A 19,595-nucleotide genomic window follows, 5' to 3' on the forward strand; every position below is an offset into this window, starting at 1 on the left:
GACTGTTTCTGCTACTGTGCTTGTTCTGTCCCAGGCTCACTGTAGCTAATGAGTAGGATCAGGCCGTTAAACTCATCCTCTTTAAATGCATACAGAGTCCTATTTTTTGTAACTTTATTTGAGGGGGTATACAGGAAACATAGAATTTGTGAGAGAGGGGTAAAAAAGCAATGCCTTGTTCTGGGGAAGCCGTGAGCAGGGTTGTTACTCATAAGGCTGTTAGCACAGGAAAGCAGATTTCCTTTCCCAGCCAACAGGAACAAGACACGGGCTGCACCAACTAGCAGGGGGAGGAGGGGCAGCCCAACTCCCTGAGGAGTACAGGGGTGTTGGCAGGGCAACAGGCTGAGAAGCCAAAGGGGGAGTTCCATTTGTAACAACATAACACTGGAGAGGGACAGCAGCCAGATAACAGGGAAAATATCAAACCGTGTCCAGGACAGTGCTAGTCTTGATGGAGTTAAGTGACTGTGCTTGTCTTAATACACTTATGGGAGAGTTGTTTTAGTAAGTGATATATATTCACATTATTTTCTTACTATGGGTCCTGGAGGTTGCCATTGAAAGGGTCAGCACAATGATTGTCAGCTCCTATATATAGCGGACATGGTTAGAACAATGTTGTTTCTCCATCATAATCGGATTTCTGGTCCCATATGTTCGAAGGGAAAAGATGCAGAATAATCCCATGTATTCCTGTTTTACTGACGTGCAGTCCTCATTTCTTCATAATATTCTACTTTCCAGACACCACAAGACAGCCAAGACCCGGGGAATCTAATGGAAAGGGTAACTATGAATGATACACAATGTATTGTTTCAGATTTTTAGCAACTCCATGTACTTTAAGATCAAATGGGAAATGATGAGGCAGACCGTATTAATGTCGGCAGAGGATTCACATTTGGTGAAGCTTTTCACTTTATTGCCATATATAAAAACACACACGCTGTCCCTGCAAGCTCAGAACATGTATATAATTTTTGTTGTATCACTAGGAGTCTATTGGGTAGTGGCCTGATGTGTCCAACATAGATGAACAGAGGTGCTGACAGACTCGCCCGGACTGTAGTGGCTAAAGGAAATTAGGGTGCTACCTCGGGTTGAGCTTCCAGGGAAGTCCGATTAATACAGCACATAGACGGGTAAAGAGAATAATCCTTTAGGTAGATGCACTCCTATGTTGTATATTATAAATCTATTGATTAGAGATTCAGCGCAGTAGATTAAGGGGCGTTGGGCACACCAGGCTCCTCTGGTGTCAAATACACGCTTCCTGTGACAGACAAAAATGGATACATTGGGAATGACAAAGTATTAGTGAAAGATGAAGACAACCGTGATTAAAAGGTAGTTTAATGACAAATATACTGTACTAAAAAAAACTTTTGGAGCAGCGCCCCCCTGCCTGCTCGCTCTCGCATCCCCCTCACCTTGTTTGGCGTGTCAAATGACTCCACGGGGTCACGTGACCCCGTTGCCATGGAGACGGGCGTGTGACAAACTCCGCGTGACACCGCGGCGTCATTTGATGGCAACGCGACGCGGCAGCTCTTCCGAATCCTGGTAAGTGAGTTGCAGAGGCCTCAACCGCCCGCGCCCCCCAAAAAATCCAGCACCTCCCCCCCCCCCCCCCCTGGGTTATACATCTAGGGTCTAGGTAGTGGGAAATTGTAACAATCCACTCCTAAAGATGCCTATTAGATCTGTGGATACAAGGAAGGCTGCGTGTATCACGTGTGTGCTGCTTATAGTGCGGGGAGGGGAGGCGTGTTACCACAGGCCACGTCAGCTGGCTTTGTGCTGTGTCACATAATGAGGGATGCCAATTAGCATTTAGTTACCCTATTCCTCACCCATAGACACTTACCTGTGGCTTATTTAAGGCTACATTTAAGTAGTTATAACTTAACCATCAGCCACCTAGTGTACTTTATGACCTAACAGCCAATATAGAGGCAGGTCTTGGATGTAGTAAGCATCCATCTTATGCTTAGAGGCAGTTTATCTGGATATTAATGCAATTGGTAGGAAGGAGGTAACTAAATGCTAATTGGCATCCCTCATTATGTGACACAGCACAAAGCCAGCTGACGTGGCCTGTGGTAACACGCCTCCCCTCCCCGCACTATAAGCAGCACACACGTGATACACGCAGCCTTCCTTGTATCCACAGATCTAATAGGCATCTTTAGGAGTGGATTGTTACAATTTCCCACTACCTAGACCCTAGATGTATAAACCAGGGGGGGCGCTGGATTTTTTTGGGGGGCGGTTGCAGAGGTCCCGCACTCTTCCCCAAGGCAATTGAAATGAAATGCCGGGGTTCACGGGGATCTGCAACTCGCTTACCAGGATTCAGAAGAGCAGCTGTGACCCGTTGCCATGGCAACGTGGCATCATTCGGAGTGACGCCACTCTTCCGGCTCCATGAACACGGGGGTCACGTGACCCCGTGGAGTCATTTGATGCCGCCAAACAAGGTCAGGGGACGCAAGAGCGAGGGTTATATATAATAATATAACGCATCAGTCTTCAACTAAACCACCTGTGCTGAAGCAGGGATATCCTGAAAACCTGCCCTGTGGGGTAGCCCTTGAGGACTGGAGTTGGCCGCCTCTGCTCTAGGTTGTAAGCTCTTATGAGAAGGGCCTTCAACACCTATTATATTGTTTTGCATTCATTTGATCTTATTATGTATTTTGTTCTGTTTATAGTGACTGTTCCTCCATAGTACAGCGCTGCTGAATATGTTGACATATCAGAAATAAACGATGATGATAATAATAATATACCATTTTTGCTGGAGAGATGAGCATTATTTACACATCACTAAAACCCAGAGAAGTCCCCCCACCCCCCACATGCAGGGAATCGCCTCCTTACCCCCTCGCTGTGTGAGGCCTGTGTTCTGACGCGTGACATGTTTGGGGACTGGAGTTGGCTGCCGCTGATCTACTCCACGTGTACTTTTTCCTGAAAGTATATTTCAGCCCTCCCTTACTTTTGCTTCCAGAAGTACAGGGCATCCTCCACGGGCTAATTCAAACCTACCTCTCACCTCTCATTGCAGATTACCATTTTGTGACCCGAGAGGCGATGCAGAAGGGAATACAGGACGGGGAGTTCATTGAGCATGCCGTGTTTTCTGGGAATATGTACGGGACCAGGTAAGCGTAATGCAATATAACATCCGAGACTCACCGGCCCTTTTATCCCCTGAACCTTATTTCCCAACACTTATCTGTCCATGAAATCTCTGTGAATTGACCGTATAACCTCTGTTCTTTTAACGTAACCGTGTATTGTTATAACTCTGTGCCCAGGACATACTTGGAAACGAGGTAACTCTCAATGTATTACTTCCTGGTAACACATTTTTGTAAATAAAATATGAAATACCCATATAAACCATCGATGTATAGGGGCGCCGGGCCAAAGTTCGTTCTCCATTAGTGCTCCCCAGTGCTTGCATTAAAAAGAAAGCATCTTTATGCATTTGCAGAGCTTGTTCTAATAGATATATGTGTAAATATTAGTTTGGTGTTACATTAGTACTAAGGGAGGTCCATGTATCAAGGCAAAAGTAATGCAATTCTGGAGCAGAACAGTTGCATCGTTTTTGATGTAATTAAAGAAAAAACTGCTACTGACAGCTGTAGTTTTTGAAGTGAAACTTCTGTGCTGGCGCCTGCAGGGTTTTCATGGGGGGAAAAAATCCTTACCTTGTAACGTAAATCCGTAACGCGGGTGATGTCACGCGCCTAATGGCCGCGTGCCCTTTGCGCTCGCTCATGCGCACGGAGGTTAAAAACATTGCCAGGTCTCGCCACACATGCGCAGTGGCGGCGGAGTGTGGCGCGCATGCACAGTGGCGACCGGACTCAGCGATTGGGAGACAGGCACCCAGAGGCAGACACACAGAGGCACCAGAGACGCTCACGCGCACAATGCAAATAGCTAAAACCGAGGTGTGTGCCGAGCACGCGCGTTCCAAGTCAAACTTCTTTGCGTTTTCCCACATTGTGTTTTGAATTGTAATTAAAAATATCACCAGCACAAATACAATATCTGTGACAAAACAGTGATCAAAGACAAAGAAGTTTTACTTAAAATGCGCATGCTCAGCACACACGACTTTTTCTTCTTCGTTGATTCACAAGCATTTGCCCTCAAATTGCACCACATTTTTCATTGCACCACATTCTATAAGCGATATTATATAAATAACCAATAATAATATTCTATATTTCTTCATCCTCTCCGGCAGCCATAACGGCTGGGATCCAGCTCCTGCTTATAGCTGGGGTAGGACAAGGTTTGGGACGCAGGTATAAGGAAGGTGTGGCCTTATCCCTGGCCCATTAATCTTGTCCAACTTAAGCTGGGATAAGGATGTGTTCATCCTTCCCACTAACCTTTCCCACTTTAGTTCCCGTTCTGTAGGTTTTAGAAAGATGGATTACTTTCGGATGGCACTGTGCTTTGGTGGCCTGCCCCTCTCCCAAAACTGGCCGTTTAAAAGCGCTCCATGGAGGAAGAACCACCTTCGCTACCAGGGTTGCAAAGCCCCTAGGTATGTGTCGGCATAGTGAGCCGGTACAGGCTGCTCCGCACGGTGGTCTGGGATGCAGGATTCCCTTCCCGCAGCTTCCAATGTAGTGATTCCGCCATCCCAGAATAGATAAACAGATAGATACCTGGAGAACTATATATATCACTTCTGCTTCCAGGGAGGACCATAGAGAGCATTTATGGTTCTTTGAAGGACCAATGGCGTAATTTCCTAGTCCCTGGGAGGACTGCAGAAGCTTATTCCAGTCCTTGGAGGGATGATGTCATCAACCTTGGTTGCACAGAGCAGCCTTGACGTCACTTCCGGTCACGTGGGACGTGGGCAAAGCGCTGGGGCATTACAACCCAGGTATGTAGAAGGTAACCCTTTGCCACTGCACTTTGATGCCGCTCAAGTTCTTTGCACAAGACTCTGATCTATTCGAATTGAACGATACAGTATCTGCCTCTAAAACTCAACAGCACTTCCACACTGTTGACTCCCTGCACGTTTCGCAGCCTGCTACCGCTCCGTGTGGTTAGCTTGACTCTACCAAACTACAGCCTGCCTTGTAACTCTGCTCCTAAGCAGCTACTGTATTTAACATCTGCCCGTTAATCCAAATGTCCGTTCCTACAACCCAAGCAGTGAATCGGAAATCTGAGCAGCCACAGCTGGAGCCTCGGGCCATTAAGCCCAAGAAAGCAGCCGTGAAGCCGAGGTATCGTGCTTACCTGCGAGGTTAAGTTACTAGAAGAATTACGGAGGAAGACGTTCATTCCCCCTTTGCATGAATTAGTTGACTGGATGAAAGCCTCTCCTAGGCAATCCGTTGAGAATCTAGGATCCCAGCCTAATTTCAAGTGTACCAAATCTCAAGTATCATGGAAGTTCAGGAAGATCTGCGATCATTTGAAATGACGGAAAGAGACGCTTTGATGAAATGTACCCGTTCCAGGTGGAAGACGTCCTCATAAAGTTGACGCAACAATTTCCCGAATAGCAAGGCAGACGTCCCATCCTTTAGAAGATTTGTTCTTCCTTCAAAGATCCAATGGAGAAGCGTGTTGACCGTACATTACAGAGAGAATACCAGTCCCTGTCTCTTTGTTTTTTTTCCTCTTCAGAGAACCTTTGGATGATATCCTTATTAGGATCTCTATCTATAAAGGACCGTGTGACGGAGAAGAGGTAGCCAGGCTCACTAATAAAGGTTAAGCCCGTTTGGTTACCTTTGATCCATGCGTTGGGGTTCCGGAGTGTCAGCTCCTGGATCCACCTGTTGTCAAAGAATTACCTGTAATTATGCCATAATAAAGCATGTTTGTGTTGTTTTTTTTACCTTTCCAGGGATGCCAGCAAGCAGGAATTGCTGTTGTATGAGTTTCAGGGGGGGGGGGGGGGGAGTTGCAGAGAAAGTGTTGTCAGATTGGGTCCATCTAGTCAGGGCCCAGAGTTGCTTGTTCCCCTAAAGATTTACCAATGAATCAGGTTGGGTGCATGTAGACACATGGTGCCTGTAATATCTCCCCTTGAAAACGCTTTCGCGACTCGCCACTAGGGGTCCCTGCTTCAGCACAGCCCAGAAAGGTAAATGGGGCATAGGGATGTGAGGTGTCCCTGAAACAGTCAAGGGGTCCCTAGGTTAATGGGGATGACCAGTAAATGCCCAGGTCACCCAGAACCTGTATAGAGGTCTGGGAGTACTCCAATCATCTACAAGGTTGTGAGGGGACTTTTTAAAAGTCCAGTCCTAAGTTTATTGTCTAGCGTGGGGGGAATATGGCGGGTGCGAAATAACATGCAGCTTCTTATTCTATTTCACATAACCCACAGACTTGGGATATTTTGAATGTGTATATTTTATGGAACAGTGTGTTTTTTAAACATATATGTTTGTGCACAGAAATTAACTGGGACTTTCAGACCAACTTGGGTACCACTGTGTCTACTCACACGGGGGGAGATGAAAGCCCAGAGGATGTATGAGGTGTGAAGACCATTTGGACAGGAGGGTAGGATTCAAGTATCCACGTCCTGAGATCAAGGGACGCCCATTGCATTTCAATTTGATCCCACCAGACTCGCAGGAGCCTGTCACCGCGGGTGGCATTGAGGGAACCAAGATCTGAGGTGCCAAATTGCCCCTGCCCCTTGGTTCATTCAGATTTCCAGGTAACCCTGTTGTGTACAGGACAGGATGAGGCGGAGCATCTGCCCGATGAAAAAGTAAACAGACCGGGGCTACTGGAATCACTGCAAAGGCTTTATTGGCAAAGGAAGCAACATGAACACACTCTTACGCGTTTCGCACGGCCTCATCCTCTCCTGTATCCTGTGACCCATATCGGTGGGGTCCACCCACAACACAACAGTGAGTTTTCCTATAAGGATTCATTTTGGCTGCTCCATTCATACATACCTGGTGCTAGAGGTTTTGGGTTATGCCATCCCACTGTGAAATCTGAGTGTCGGCGGGGGACATTACGAACTGACAGCTGTGATGATTGTGGATTTATTTGCATAGCTGTACGCAGCTTTCATTTTGCCGGTATTTTTTGAGTTGCGCCACCAGGGGGCGTGGGGCTCCTTTCCTCTCTGCAAACCATGTTGTGTACCAGCTTGTCTCTGACAGCGGAGAAATTTCTCACGCTTTGGATTGGGCTATAGTATTTTTTTGAATGAAAGTCAGAGGTATTATAACCACTTGCACCTATTGGAGAGCGTGTTCTCAGGTGTTTTTTCCCAGTGTTCTCCAGTCCTCTAAGATTCTCAGTTTCTAATTTCCAGTTGCAAGTCTCCAGCAAGAAAAAGGCTGCTTCAGCGAAAAGCCGGCTGGAATATTTTCTGTCCTGTTTTTGGAACTTATCAGGGATAGGATTCCCTGCAGCTAAGAGAGTCTAGGTTGTTACCCCATTTCCCAAGTAAGTGTGTCTTTTTTTTGCTGTAGATTGTGTAACATTGTGTTTGCCTTTTCCTGTGAATAAATGTACAATTAATTTCATTAACTCGATTTTGCTCAATGCATGATCCTGGTAAAAAGGTGTAAACGGCCTGGTCTCCCAACCCAGACCGTTCCTGCCACAGCAAAAGAAGTCTCCATCGTTTCCGAAATCATGAGATGCAATTTCCAGGAGCCCAGGAGACTGGGCAGGTCTTTCAACAAAAGCGGGGATGGGCAACCTCAACAATTCCAGCATCCTTTGGGGGAAAGGCCCAGAAAAAACTTCAGCCAATGAGGCCCGAAGAAGTAGAGCTCCTGAAGTTTTTGAGGACCCTAGTGGGGACCAAGCACCAATTGTGGGCAGACTGGCAAGGTTTCTCAAACGGTGGGTCCAGAGGATTCATGGGTCCTCCGAATCAGAAGACACTCCTATACTATAGAGCTATTGTCAAACCCTAGCAACTTCATTCAGTCTCGCTTACTAAAAGATCCCCTAAAATCCATCGAATTGGGCTATTCATGATCTGTGGGTCAATGCGGCCATTGAAGCAGTGCCACACGAGCAATACAGTCCAGGCTTTTATTCGATACTCTTTCTGGTCCCCAAGTCATCTGGGGGACACAGGGTGTTGTCAAACCTCAAACTGGTCAATCGCTTTCTGAAAATCCGTCGTTTCAAAATGGAGTCCTTAAAAGACAGTGGAACAGCAAGGCGATCACTTGGCCGCAATCGATCTAAGAGATCTGTCAGTGGAACAGCAAGGCGATCACTTGGCCGCAATCAATCTAAGAGACGCGTATCTACATATACTGACTTGCTAGGCTCATCACAAATGCTTTCGTTTTGCGTAGCCGTCAGATATTTTCAATTCAAGGCCTTTGCTGTTCGAGTTGGCAACAGCACCTCGAACGTTTACCAAAGTAATGGCGGTAATTGCAGAAAAGCACAGACGCCGTATCTAGATGATCAGCTGATCAAGGCTCCCTCGGAACACAACTTCACGTCCAGCTGGTCCGCAAAGAACTAGAAGACCACGGATGGATCATAAATACATAAAATAGCAATATGATTCCTGCTCAAATCATTCAGTTTCTTGGGGTCCTGTTGAATCCTCACAGGCGATGGGGAGATACAGGGGGCACATGGGTGATAGGGGAGAGGTGTAGGGGGGGGGGGGGCAACACCGGGTAATTCCGCTGGTTTATCATCCTACAACAAATCAGACACACTTGCCCATCACATCTTATGTGGGACATAGATGTGACCTTTATGCCACCTGTAGAATTTCATCCACCGTTGTTCCAGGGGAATGCCAGTGGCAGAACGCTCATCCTCTATGGAAACTGTCCTACTTGGTCAATAGAATGTAGTCTATGTATAGGAGTTAAGTTGCAGGCACAAGCTGTAGCTATTTTTTTTTTTTTAATCCTGCTTGATCCGACTTAAGTGAGTAATCCGATTACAAAGGGGAACAGATGGTAAGAGCCAGGTAATTGCAAACCATGTTGTAATACTAATTCCAGGGTTAGTGAAATCCTCACTTATGCCCCCCCTTTGCCCCTCTCAAGCAGTTGTAGAGTTGGGTATTTGTTTGATTTTGAATAAATAAGTGGACACGTTCATTGAGAAATGTTGCTTTTTTTTTTAAGGGGGACAAAATAGAAGAAAATTTCTTATCTTCCTGTTACCACCGAAATAAATACAGTCATTCTTTAGATTAACAAGTTACTCAATGGGCAAGGGGTAGCCAACTCCAGTCCTCATGGGCCACCAACAGGTCAGGTTTTCAGGATATCCCTGCTTCAGCACAGGTGGCTCAATCAGTCCCTTAGGCCAGGTCCATAGTGCCTTCGCCTGTGCGGAGGCGTGCGCGGCCGTGACGTCACCTGCTTGAAGCGAATGCGTTTTTCGGCCATGGTACGCGCGCCGTCCGTGGGTGTGTCATGGGGCGTGTCAGTGACGTCACGGAGCTGGTTCGCCCTAATTGGGCGAACCGCTCACGTGACCGGCCTGTCGCGCCAAGAAATCAGTTTGAACTGATTTTTTGCGCACAGCACGCCCGCTTCAGCCCACACGCTGCATAGACGCGAACACTGCCATAGGACAGAAACCAGCGCAAACGATACATGGAAAAGATTTGTTTCTAAAATAATTGCAAATAAGCAATACAATATTAAAATACACACAGAATAAAATTCCTCAATATTCCAATGATCCAATATTACCGAACCCTCAGGATTGTAGACGGGACAGAAAAACCAGCACGGTAAGTTGAATAGCAATATCCAGGTTACAGGAGCACCTTAAACCAGGTGAAATGGAAGGTGGATTAGTAACCAAGTTCTTAAAGTCTGAATTAACCATATGGAAACAAGTTTCTATAAAACTCCCTTTGTAATTAGCTGGATACAATTTGGAGGGGGGTTTGAACGGAGTTTCCCGGTTAAGGAAATGGCGCTTTATAGAGTCGGATTTCTCATACATTTTTTAAGATCTATCAAGCCATTAGGCCCTGAAGTAGGGGCAAAGGCGAGTCTCCTACTTAGGACCTGAGACTGGAGAGCAGTCGGCTGAAAAGAAGAGAGGTTAAAGACTCCCCTTCATTGGACGCTCTCTGCGTTGTGCCAAACCTTCCTCCCCTGCTCCCTGTTCTTGTTGGCGTGGTCCCCTTCCTCGGGAGGGCTCGGTTCTTAATTTCGATCTCTCCCAATTCGGCACCCAGGGAGAGTCTGTGCAATGTCTGTTTCTGACCGAGTCTAAAAAAAGATGAAACGGGTTCTATTCTTGTATTTGGGGTGAAGAATTCGAATTATCCAGCATATTAAGAGGTGCATATCTAGAGTAGATTTCAGTACCATACACAGAATTATTCTTTTGGTGAAACAAACTCTGAGGCTTTGAAATCACCTCCTTGGATTTCTTCAACTCCCTTATTAGGGTTACGACAGGGGACCCTAGACCAACTCTCATTAGTGTTATGTAGGCCATGCTCTTGGATGTCTCCCATCGGGATCAGGTGCCTTATTTACTTGAATTTTTTTCAAGCCGCCTATGAACGTCTTCCTCAGTTAATTGTTCATTAATATGGAGGTTGTGGTTTCCTCCTGCGGCACTACTATTGAACCTGATTCTTCCCTGGTAAACACAGAGGCAAAGAATTTGTTTAATACCTCAGCTTTTTCCTTATCTCCAATAATCTGCCTGCCCATCTCACACTGAAAGGGTCCTATATTTTCTTTTCTCATTTTTTTGTTATTAAGCAACTTAAAGAATCTTTTAGGGATGACCTTACTTTCTATTGCAATCCTTTTTTCATTATCCATTTTTCTAATTAGATTGACCTTTTGCTATTTTTGTTACAATCCTTATAATTCTGATATGCTGTCTCCGACACTTCTGATTTAAAGAATCTAAACGCCTGCCTCTTGTTTTCCATTTCCTCCCCTACCTGTTTATTTAGCCACATTGGTTTTGACTTATTTCTTTTATACTTATTACCCAAGGGTATACACTGATAAGTGTGCTTTTCTAACAATGTTTTAAAGACCGCCCATTTATCTTCTACATTTTCCCCTGCAAAAACATCATCCCGTTGTATTACTACTAGATTAGACCTCAGTTTATTAAAATCTGCCTTACTAAAGTTTAAGGTCTTTGTTGAACCCAAGAAATCTATTTTTTGATAATTTATTTCAAATGAGACCATGTTATGATCACTGTTACCCAAATGTTCCAGGACTTGAATATTTGTTTTTACTTCTACATTGTTTATTACCAAATCCAGTACTGCCCCTCTCCTGGTCGGTTCCTCAATAATTTGGGTCATATAATTGTCTTTAAGCACCCTCAAAAACCTGTTTCCTTTTGTTGTAACGCTAATCTCATTGCCCCAGTCTGTCTGAATAATTAAAATCAACCATTATGTAAACATGACCCAGTTTTGATGCCTTCTCCATTTGCAAAAGTATTTTAGCTTCATAATTCTCGCAGATATTTGGTGGTTTATAGCATATTCCCACAAACATTTTCTTTGTACTTTTACCTCCACTGCTAATTTCTATCCACAAGGTCTCTACATTTTCATCATTCCCTTCATAAATATCTTCCCTTATAATAGGTTTTAGATCCAGCCTAACATATAAGCACACTCAATACTCATACTCCACCTCCTCTTCTAATTACTCTATCATTCTGAAAAAGGGAATAAACCTCTAGATGAACTGGCCAGTCATGAGTTTTATCCCACAATGTTTCAGTAATGCCTATGATATCATACTGCTACATGGGCATGGGTGCTACAATATTGCAAGTTTCCTCTTCAGATCAGCAATCTCTGACTCTAAAGAGACCACTTGCTCACACTTCTCACAGCGGTATGCTCCCTAGAACAGCTGCTCCAAGTACACATACATGTGGCAAGATGTGCATTGAGTGGCATTCTCAATCCTGCTCATTATAGCAACTATGAAGTTTAAGTACCAACAATATACTATACCTTGTTTAACCCCTTCCTTGTCAAACTCCTCCTGGTTCTAACTGCACACTTAATACAACCAGGACTTGAAATCAACTAGTCACACTGCTCAGGACACACCAAATGCCACCAATCTATTTGGATTATTGTGAATCTTATCAGATCAAGATATCTTGTATTTTTTAGTAAAGACCTTAAGACTGAATGGCGACCCCTTTTGTCAACTTTCTCTGGTACTCAAAGGTGGGATTATCAGGAATGTATGGTCCCCTTTGAAGATGACACTCGGGGCCTCTGGTAGGTCTTGGTAGGGTCACCATACATCCATAATATACACATTTATTTTATGGGGCCATCAATGACAACCCAAGGTCAAGCTCTAGTAATCTTGTTACTTGTCGCCCTCATCTATACATCTCCTTGTTTTACGGTCCAATAAAAATAAGTATCTTAAATATACGTCAACCCTTTATGAACCAGATGATTAAAATACTGAATATTTTAAAGGCATTATCATGACACGGTCTTATTGCCCCAAACTGGCTATTAGCGCCCACACAATGAGTTTGCGTTAAGACGCCACTGTCATTAGCCAACTCCAAATCGGCCATAGTGTTTTGTATTATTCTTTAGGGAAAGTATGTGAAGGTGAAGAAAAAAAAGAACACCTAGGTGTGCTAAGGTGCACTAAGCGAGCGGGGCTGTATAAGGTGTAAGTATGGTCCTAAAATAGGATGTTTGGTCACAATGACTTAAATGTGTGTGCATACAGTGTGTTAAAACACATATGCAATAAATGCATTTTGCGTTTAGAGGTATGTTAAGGTGAAGTTTTGGTCACCGATACTGTTTCACGATTCTGACTTTATAGGTCTCTATATCAACTCCTGGGTTTTCAAGAAATAAGTTACAAATGTTCCTCTAGTCTCTATGGGACTTTGGTTAGGTTATAGCTTGTGATGTTGTTTACAATGTAATTATGCAGAAGTAGTCAACTATATGTACAGCAACTGGTCCACTACCCATGACTGGTCATTCCCAATTTCCACACTGAAAGACCAGTTTTACCCCCTTGGGAAGGGTTTGGGTTTCATACACATTTTGCACTGTTCAGTCCAAGCATAGATAGAACGTTTGTAGGCTTATTAATTTGAAGTTTTAATCATTATTGAATGATATTCTTCACCATTCCAACATCTGCTGTTGATGTATTCTGCAAATTAACACATTGCCAGTATTAACATTGCATACAGTATATTGTCATCGGTAAACAGTAGGGCCTATTGGTGTGACCCACCACTTGCAAATGTTTGTTTTTTGGGGGGCATGTCGGAAACAACTGAATGGAATTGTAGCCAAATGTTATTGGTTAGTGTGGGTTTATGATCTCTGGCCTTATTACTTCCCGCAGCAAAGCAGCCGTGCAGGCCGTGCAGGCGATGAACCAGATTTGTATATTGGACATCGATATGCAGGGAGTGAAGAATATTAAGAAGACCGATCTCAATCCCATCTACATCTCCGTTCATCCCCCATCAGTGGAGATTTTAGTAAGTAATCCATTTTATATGAACCTTTCAATTCTACAACTACTGTACAAATGTACGTCAAACACCTGAATGTGGCTGGTTGATAGGTTGGAAGCCGAGCGACACCCCCTCCGCCCCCCCCAACGCTTTTTGTTTGGCAGCGCAGTCTACGTTGCAGGGTTTACAAGGAGCGAGAGGAGCAATAGTTGGTCGATGACCATTTACATTCAGCCCTGGAAAAAAATGAAGGTGTGAACAGTCTTGCTACTCTGGGGTCTGTTTTGGCTACAATAGTATGTATGCCGATGCATATCTGGTATCCGTGTAATCTGGAGACACAGAGGAATAACGTGTAGTATTCAGTTGTGCTGAAAACAACTAAATAATGTTCATAGGTACAATGGAAGTCTTTCCCAGGAATCCTAGTTAAACAATATACTTATTGATCCAGAGGAAGGCAAACAAAAAACCCCAGAGACATATCAGCAAATGATCTCATAAGGGGAAAAATAAATTCCTTCCTGACTCCAAGAATTGGCAATCAGATTACTCCCTGGATCAACATCCTTCCCATGTATACTTATTGGGTATATCCCTGTATACCTTCCCTTCTAAAAAGATGTCCAACTTTTTTTAACAAATCCATTGTATCTGCCATCACAATCTCCGTGGGTAATGAATTCCACATGTTAACTGCCCTTACTGTAAAGCGGGCAGTCCACGTTTTTGTTTCAAACAGTTTTTATTTGTTTTTTTTTAGTAAAATAAATGTAGGGGGTGGATACAGAATAAAGAAAGGAAAGTGTTGGGAGGGGGGGGGGATACAACAAAACCAACATAATCACATCAGCAATAACACACTTCTGAAATGTTTAGTATTCGTTTTAATGGAAGGATGGAATCTGTTGATCTGGCACAATAACAGGAAAATGAGTACATTGTGTTTTTTCATATCGATGACCTTTATACCAGGGCCACCCGAGAAGGGCACCAAGGGGAAGCTTCAGCTGTGCTGATAACAACTAAATAATGTTCATAGGTACAATGGAAGTATTTCACAGGAATCCTAGTTAAACAAATGTATAGGACAGAAGGAGCAGCTTGGTGAATAAAGACCCCGACTCTCCGAACAATGACACGGCGTGTGAAGCAGGGGAACCTGGCTTACATCCCTGCGTCAGGTCCGTGTGACTTTGGGCAAGTCACTTTATATCCCTGTGCCTCAGGCTCTAAAACACAGACTGTAAGCTCCTCAGGGCAGGGACTCTGTAAGATGTCCCATGTGCTGTGTACTATGCACTATACTGTAATTGTGAAGCGCTTTGAGTGCCATTGGGAGAAAAGCTTTATTTAAATAAAGGTATAGGTTATTATAGTGACGTTTTTAAAGGTTTGCAAGGTTACACAGGTGGCATCTGGAGATGTGCAAATTATTTGGCGACGTTCGGCCTCACTGCGAATCTTCTTTCTCCCCCTCTCCTTCTTTCTCCCTCTTCTTCTTTCTTTCTCCCCCCCTCTTCTTCTTTCTTCCCCTCTCTCCTTCTTTCTCCCCCCCTCTTCTTCTTTCTCCCCCCCTCTCCTCCTTTTCTCCCCCCTCTCTTCTCCTTTTCTCCCCCCTCTCTTCTCCTTTTCTCCCCCCTCTCTTCTCCTTTTCTCCCCCCTCTCTTCTCCTTTTCTCCCCCCTCTCTTCTCCTTTTCTCCCCGCTCTCTCCTTCTTTCTTCCCCTCTCTCCTTCTTTCTTCCCGTCTCCTTTTTTTGTTTTTGTTTTTTACATTGTCCGCATACCAATATTCCCATCTGCAAATCAAATTTTTGCCTAAAACTATGCGAATAATGAACTGAACGAACCTTGACACCGTTCCATGGCAGCGAAAAGGTTAATATTGCCAACGGTTCTGAAGTCGTTTTCTCTTTCCAGAATGGGGCTTAAGTAGATTCTCATCTGTGTAGAACAGTCCCTATTCTCGTTTAGAAAGAAAGCCATCAGATTCAAACTTCGGTAAATACCGAACAGAATTCTGGAAATTGTAAAAAAACAAAGAAATATACATTTTTATTCTGGCAGTATACAGGGATGGCATTAGGGACATATTACCGAAGCAGTGCTAAACTGTAAGGCTGCGGCCAGGTAGAGCGAAACGCTCACGCTCGGCGCGATCAGAGTGACAACTCTGAATGCCCTGGTCCAGGGTGAGGGCGGCGTGCCCGCGCGCTTGCTGCTTGGCGAGACGACCAAATTTGATTTTGGCTGCTCGCTGATGCATCACGTGAGCGGTTCGCCCACTGAGGGCAAGCAAGCGTCATGGCAGTGACCCTCCGCGCTTGCAACTAGCTGGCCAGAAATCGCCGAGCAGATCGTATGACGTCACGGCGCAGCCTACGGCATTCCACTGACTGGGCCGTAAGGTGTCCAGTACATACGTGTAAATATATGTATATTCTGGTGTTTGACTCTGCAGGGAGATATTACCTAGATTCCGAGTTGAGAACAGGCGTTTGTGCCCACGCCGCGGTGCACGATTTAGGGCAGGGTTTCCCAAACTTTTTTTCCCGTGACCCGGTTATATTTTAACTTCTTTTTCGTGACCCACTAAAAAATTTATCGCCTATAGGGCCTGCACAGACACACACACAGCCACTGATATACACATACACACACACATACACACACACACACACACAGCCACTGATATACACATACACACACACACACACAGCCAATGATTCACACACATACACACACACAGCCGCTGATACACACACACAGCCACTGATACACACACATACACAGCCACTGACACACGCAGCCACTGACATACACACTGATACACACACAGAGCCACTGATACACACACACGCAGCCACTGACACACACCCAGCCACTGACACACACACGCAGCCACACAGACACTGCTACACACACACACTGATACACACACACTGATACACACACAGAGACACTGCTACACACACACAGAGACACTGCTACACACACACGCAGCCACTGACACACACCCAGCCACTGACACACACGCAGCCACACAGACACTGCTACACACACACACTGATACACACACACTGATACACACACAGAGACACTGCTACACACACACAGAGACACTGCTACACACACACAGAGACACTGCTACACACACACACAAACACTGCTACACACACACTTACACTGATACTGATACACACAGATACACACACACACACTCGCTCTCCCCTATACGCACACAGACACAAACAGTGAATTACAGGCAACGACGGATGTGAGTGACTGGATTGGGGGCCAGGTACACTTGGGTGGGTGGGTGGGAGGGAGGGGGCCAGGGACACTTTAGGGGGCCAGGGACACTTGGGTGGGTGGGAGGGAGGGGGCCAGGGACTTTAGGTGCCAGGGACGGGTGGGTGTTTTGGGAGGGGGCCAGGGACGGGTGGGTGGGTGGTCGGGAGGGGGCCAGGGACGAGTGGGTGGGAGGGGGCCAGGGGTGGGTGGGTGGGAGGGAGGGGGCCAGGGATGGGTGGGAGGGAGGGGGCAAGGGACGGGTGGGAGGGAGGGGGCCAGGGGTGGGTGGGAGGGAGGGGGACGGGTGGGTGGGAGGGGGTCAGGGACGGGTGGGTGGGAGGGGGCCAGGGGTGGGAGGGGGCCAGGGACGTGTGGGTGGGAGGGGGCCAGGGACGGGTGGGTGGGTGGTAGGGAGGGGGCCAGGGTCTAGGGGGGACACTTGGGCGGGTGGGAGGGGGGGGAGGGAGACTTGGGTGGGTGGGAGGGGGGGAGGGACACTTGGGTGGGAGGCAGTGACTGGGTGGGGTGACTTACCTTGCCGCCGGACGCTTTCCCCTGCTGCCCCCGATATCCCCTGCTGCCCCCGATATCCCCTGCTGCCCGGGACGGGAGGTGGGATTGGGGGCACGGGAGGTGGGATCGGGAGGGGGTGCCACGGGAAGCTGGCCGCGGGGGGAAGCGGGCCGCAGTAGGAGCTTGTACTTCCACCCTCCCCCATGTAACATGCGGGCCGCAGAGGAGCTGGTACTTCCTCCTCCGGGAGCGGGCGGGAGGAAGGGAGCGGGCCCTGCTTGCCCTGCGTGGGACCGCGGCGGGAATCGCCGCCATTGTTTTTTAACTTGAGCGGGGGGGGGGGGCGGGAGACACCGCGCGGCCAGCCTCGCTGCGACCTGGCAATTTTGGTGCCGTGGCCCGGTGCCGGGTCGCGACCCACCATTTGGGAAACGCTGATTTAGGGCATTTTCTATTACTTTTTCTATATATGTAAGTGAGTAGGAGCCTGGCCTGCTGTCCGGTGCTGAATGTTGCATAGTTATTACACAGTTTGTTGTTTTGGGGGTTTTTTTTTTTGCACATTCCAGCAAACTTGGGATTGTATGTAATACCCGTATATAAGTTGCATTTAAGATGAAAGGAATGGACCTGTAGCGCATGGGAGAGATAAAATAGACCGACCATGGTGCTCTCTGTGTGGAGCATATTACAGCCCTACTGAAGAATCTCACAAGATAATGAATAAATAAAAAAAAATCGCAGAAAACAGGGATGTTGGCTGTTCATACAGTATGGCTTCTAGATGAGATCAACTTTATCCACTGCAGTAAATCTGGGAGAGATTTTGGGATCCTGGTGAGCCCAGCTGTTGGATCATGCAGGGAGATTTACTGAAGTGGATAAAGTTGATCTCATCTAGAAGCCATACTGTATGAACAGCCAACATCCCTGTTTTCTGCGATTTTTTTATTTTATTTATTCATTATCTTGTGAGATTCTTCAGTAGGGCTGTAATATGCTCCACACAGAGAGCACCAGGGTCTGTCCTTATCTCTCCCATGTGCTATAGGTCCATTCCTTTCATGGTTTGGGTGAGAGTGCTTGGGTGGCTGCAGGGAGCGTTTAGAATATTTAGTTTAAACGTTTTGTCCTGTGTATTCTGTCCCTTTGTCCTGTGTATTCTGTCCCTTTGTCCGGTGTATTCTGTCCCTTTGTCCTGTGTATTCTGTCCCTTTGTCCTGTGTATTCTGTCCCTTTGTCCTGTGTATTCTGTCCCTTTGTCCTGTGTATTCTGTCCCTTTGTCCTGTGTATTCTGTCCCTTTGTCCTGTGTATTCTGTCCCTTTGTCCTGTGTATTCTGTCCCTTTGTCCTGTGTATTCTGTCCCTTTGTCCTGTGTATTCTGTCCCTTTGTCCTGTGTATTCTGTCCCTTTGTCTATTATTTGCGCAGTTCTGTTTTGTTTTTATAAATTGCATTTAACTGAAACGTTTATAATCTAAAAACCACGCCTTTTACGCACTGAATTATGGTGGGTGAAAAAGTGTCACCCCCCCCCCCTCCACAGTACAGCATACAGCAAATAATCCCACGTGTGAGCACATTCGCATGTGTCAGACAGGTCTGCCACCCTGCCCTTCCCCATTATCTCTTAGCATCCCGTGCTTCCACTGAAGCCAGGAATTCTGGGAAATAACATGCAAATGAGCACCCAGTGTCGCCTTTCCCGTCATGTCCATTTTAACATGGAGCCTTTAGCACTGCATAGATAATGGGGAAGGGCAGGGTTGCAGACCTGGCAGAGACATGTGAATGTGCTCACACGTGGTATATTTATTTGCTGTAATATAACAGCGAACCCCAATATTTGCTACGTGAGGGGGGCTGCATTATCTTTGTAACTCACAAATGCCGTATACTCGTGCTGCTGCCACGGCAATAAAATACACATCAATCAGTTGGCAAAGCAGAAATTCAGCAGAATATCCCGTCCCGTAATCTCGCACAGTCTGAGCGGGGCTATCCCGTCCCGTAATCTCGCACAGTCTGAGCGGCGCTATCCCCGCCCGTAATCTCGCACAGTCTGAGCGGGGCTATCCCCGCCCGTAATCTCGCACAGCCTGAGCGGCGCTATCCCCGCCCGTAATCTCGCACAGTCTGAGCGGGGCTATCCCCGCCCGTAATCTCGCACAGCCTGAGCGGCGCTATCCCCGCCCGTAATCTCGCACAGTCTGAGCGGGGCTATCCCCGCCCGTAATCTCGCACAGCCTGAGCGGGGCTATCCCCGCCCGTAATCTCGCACAGTCT

General features: G+C 46.3%; 1 protein-coding gene across 4 annotated transcripts in view; it reads left to right on the forward strand.

The window, feature by feature from the left end:
• GUK1 (guanylate kinase 1) overlaps positions 1 to 19,595 on the forward strand; it is a 33,291-nt gene that overhangs the window by 4,589 nt on the left and 9,107 nt on the right. For 3 of the 4 annotated variants that reach the window (XR_012799350.1, XM_075588029.1, XM_075588030.1), the window contains exons 3-5: positions 748 to 789; positions 3,074 to 3,170; positions 13,386 to 13,524. Coding sequence is in view for 3 of the 4 variants with exons in the window: in XM_075588029.1 (XP_075444144.1) it covers positions 748 to 789; positions 3,074 to 3,170; positions 13,386 to 13,524 (278 nt within the window). In the remaining variant the exon portion in view is untranslated. The remainder of the gene's footprint in view (positions 1 to 747; positions 790 to 3,073; positions 3,171 to 13,385; positions 13,525 to 19,595) is intronic. The other variant, XM_075588031.1, reaches the window with a different exon arrangement.

Source organism: Ascaphus truei, chromosome 2, assembly GCF_040206685.1.
Source record: "Ascaphus truei isolate aAscTru1 chromosome 2, aAscTru1.hap1, whole genome shotgun sequence".
NCBI classification, from domain to species: Eukaryota; Metazoa; Chordata; class Amphibia; order Anura; family Ascaphidae; genus Ascaphus; species Ascaphus truei.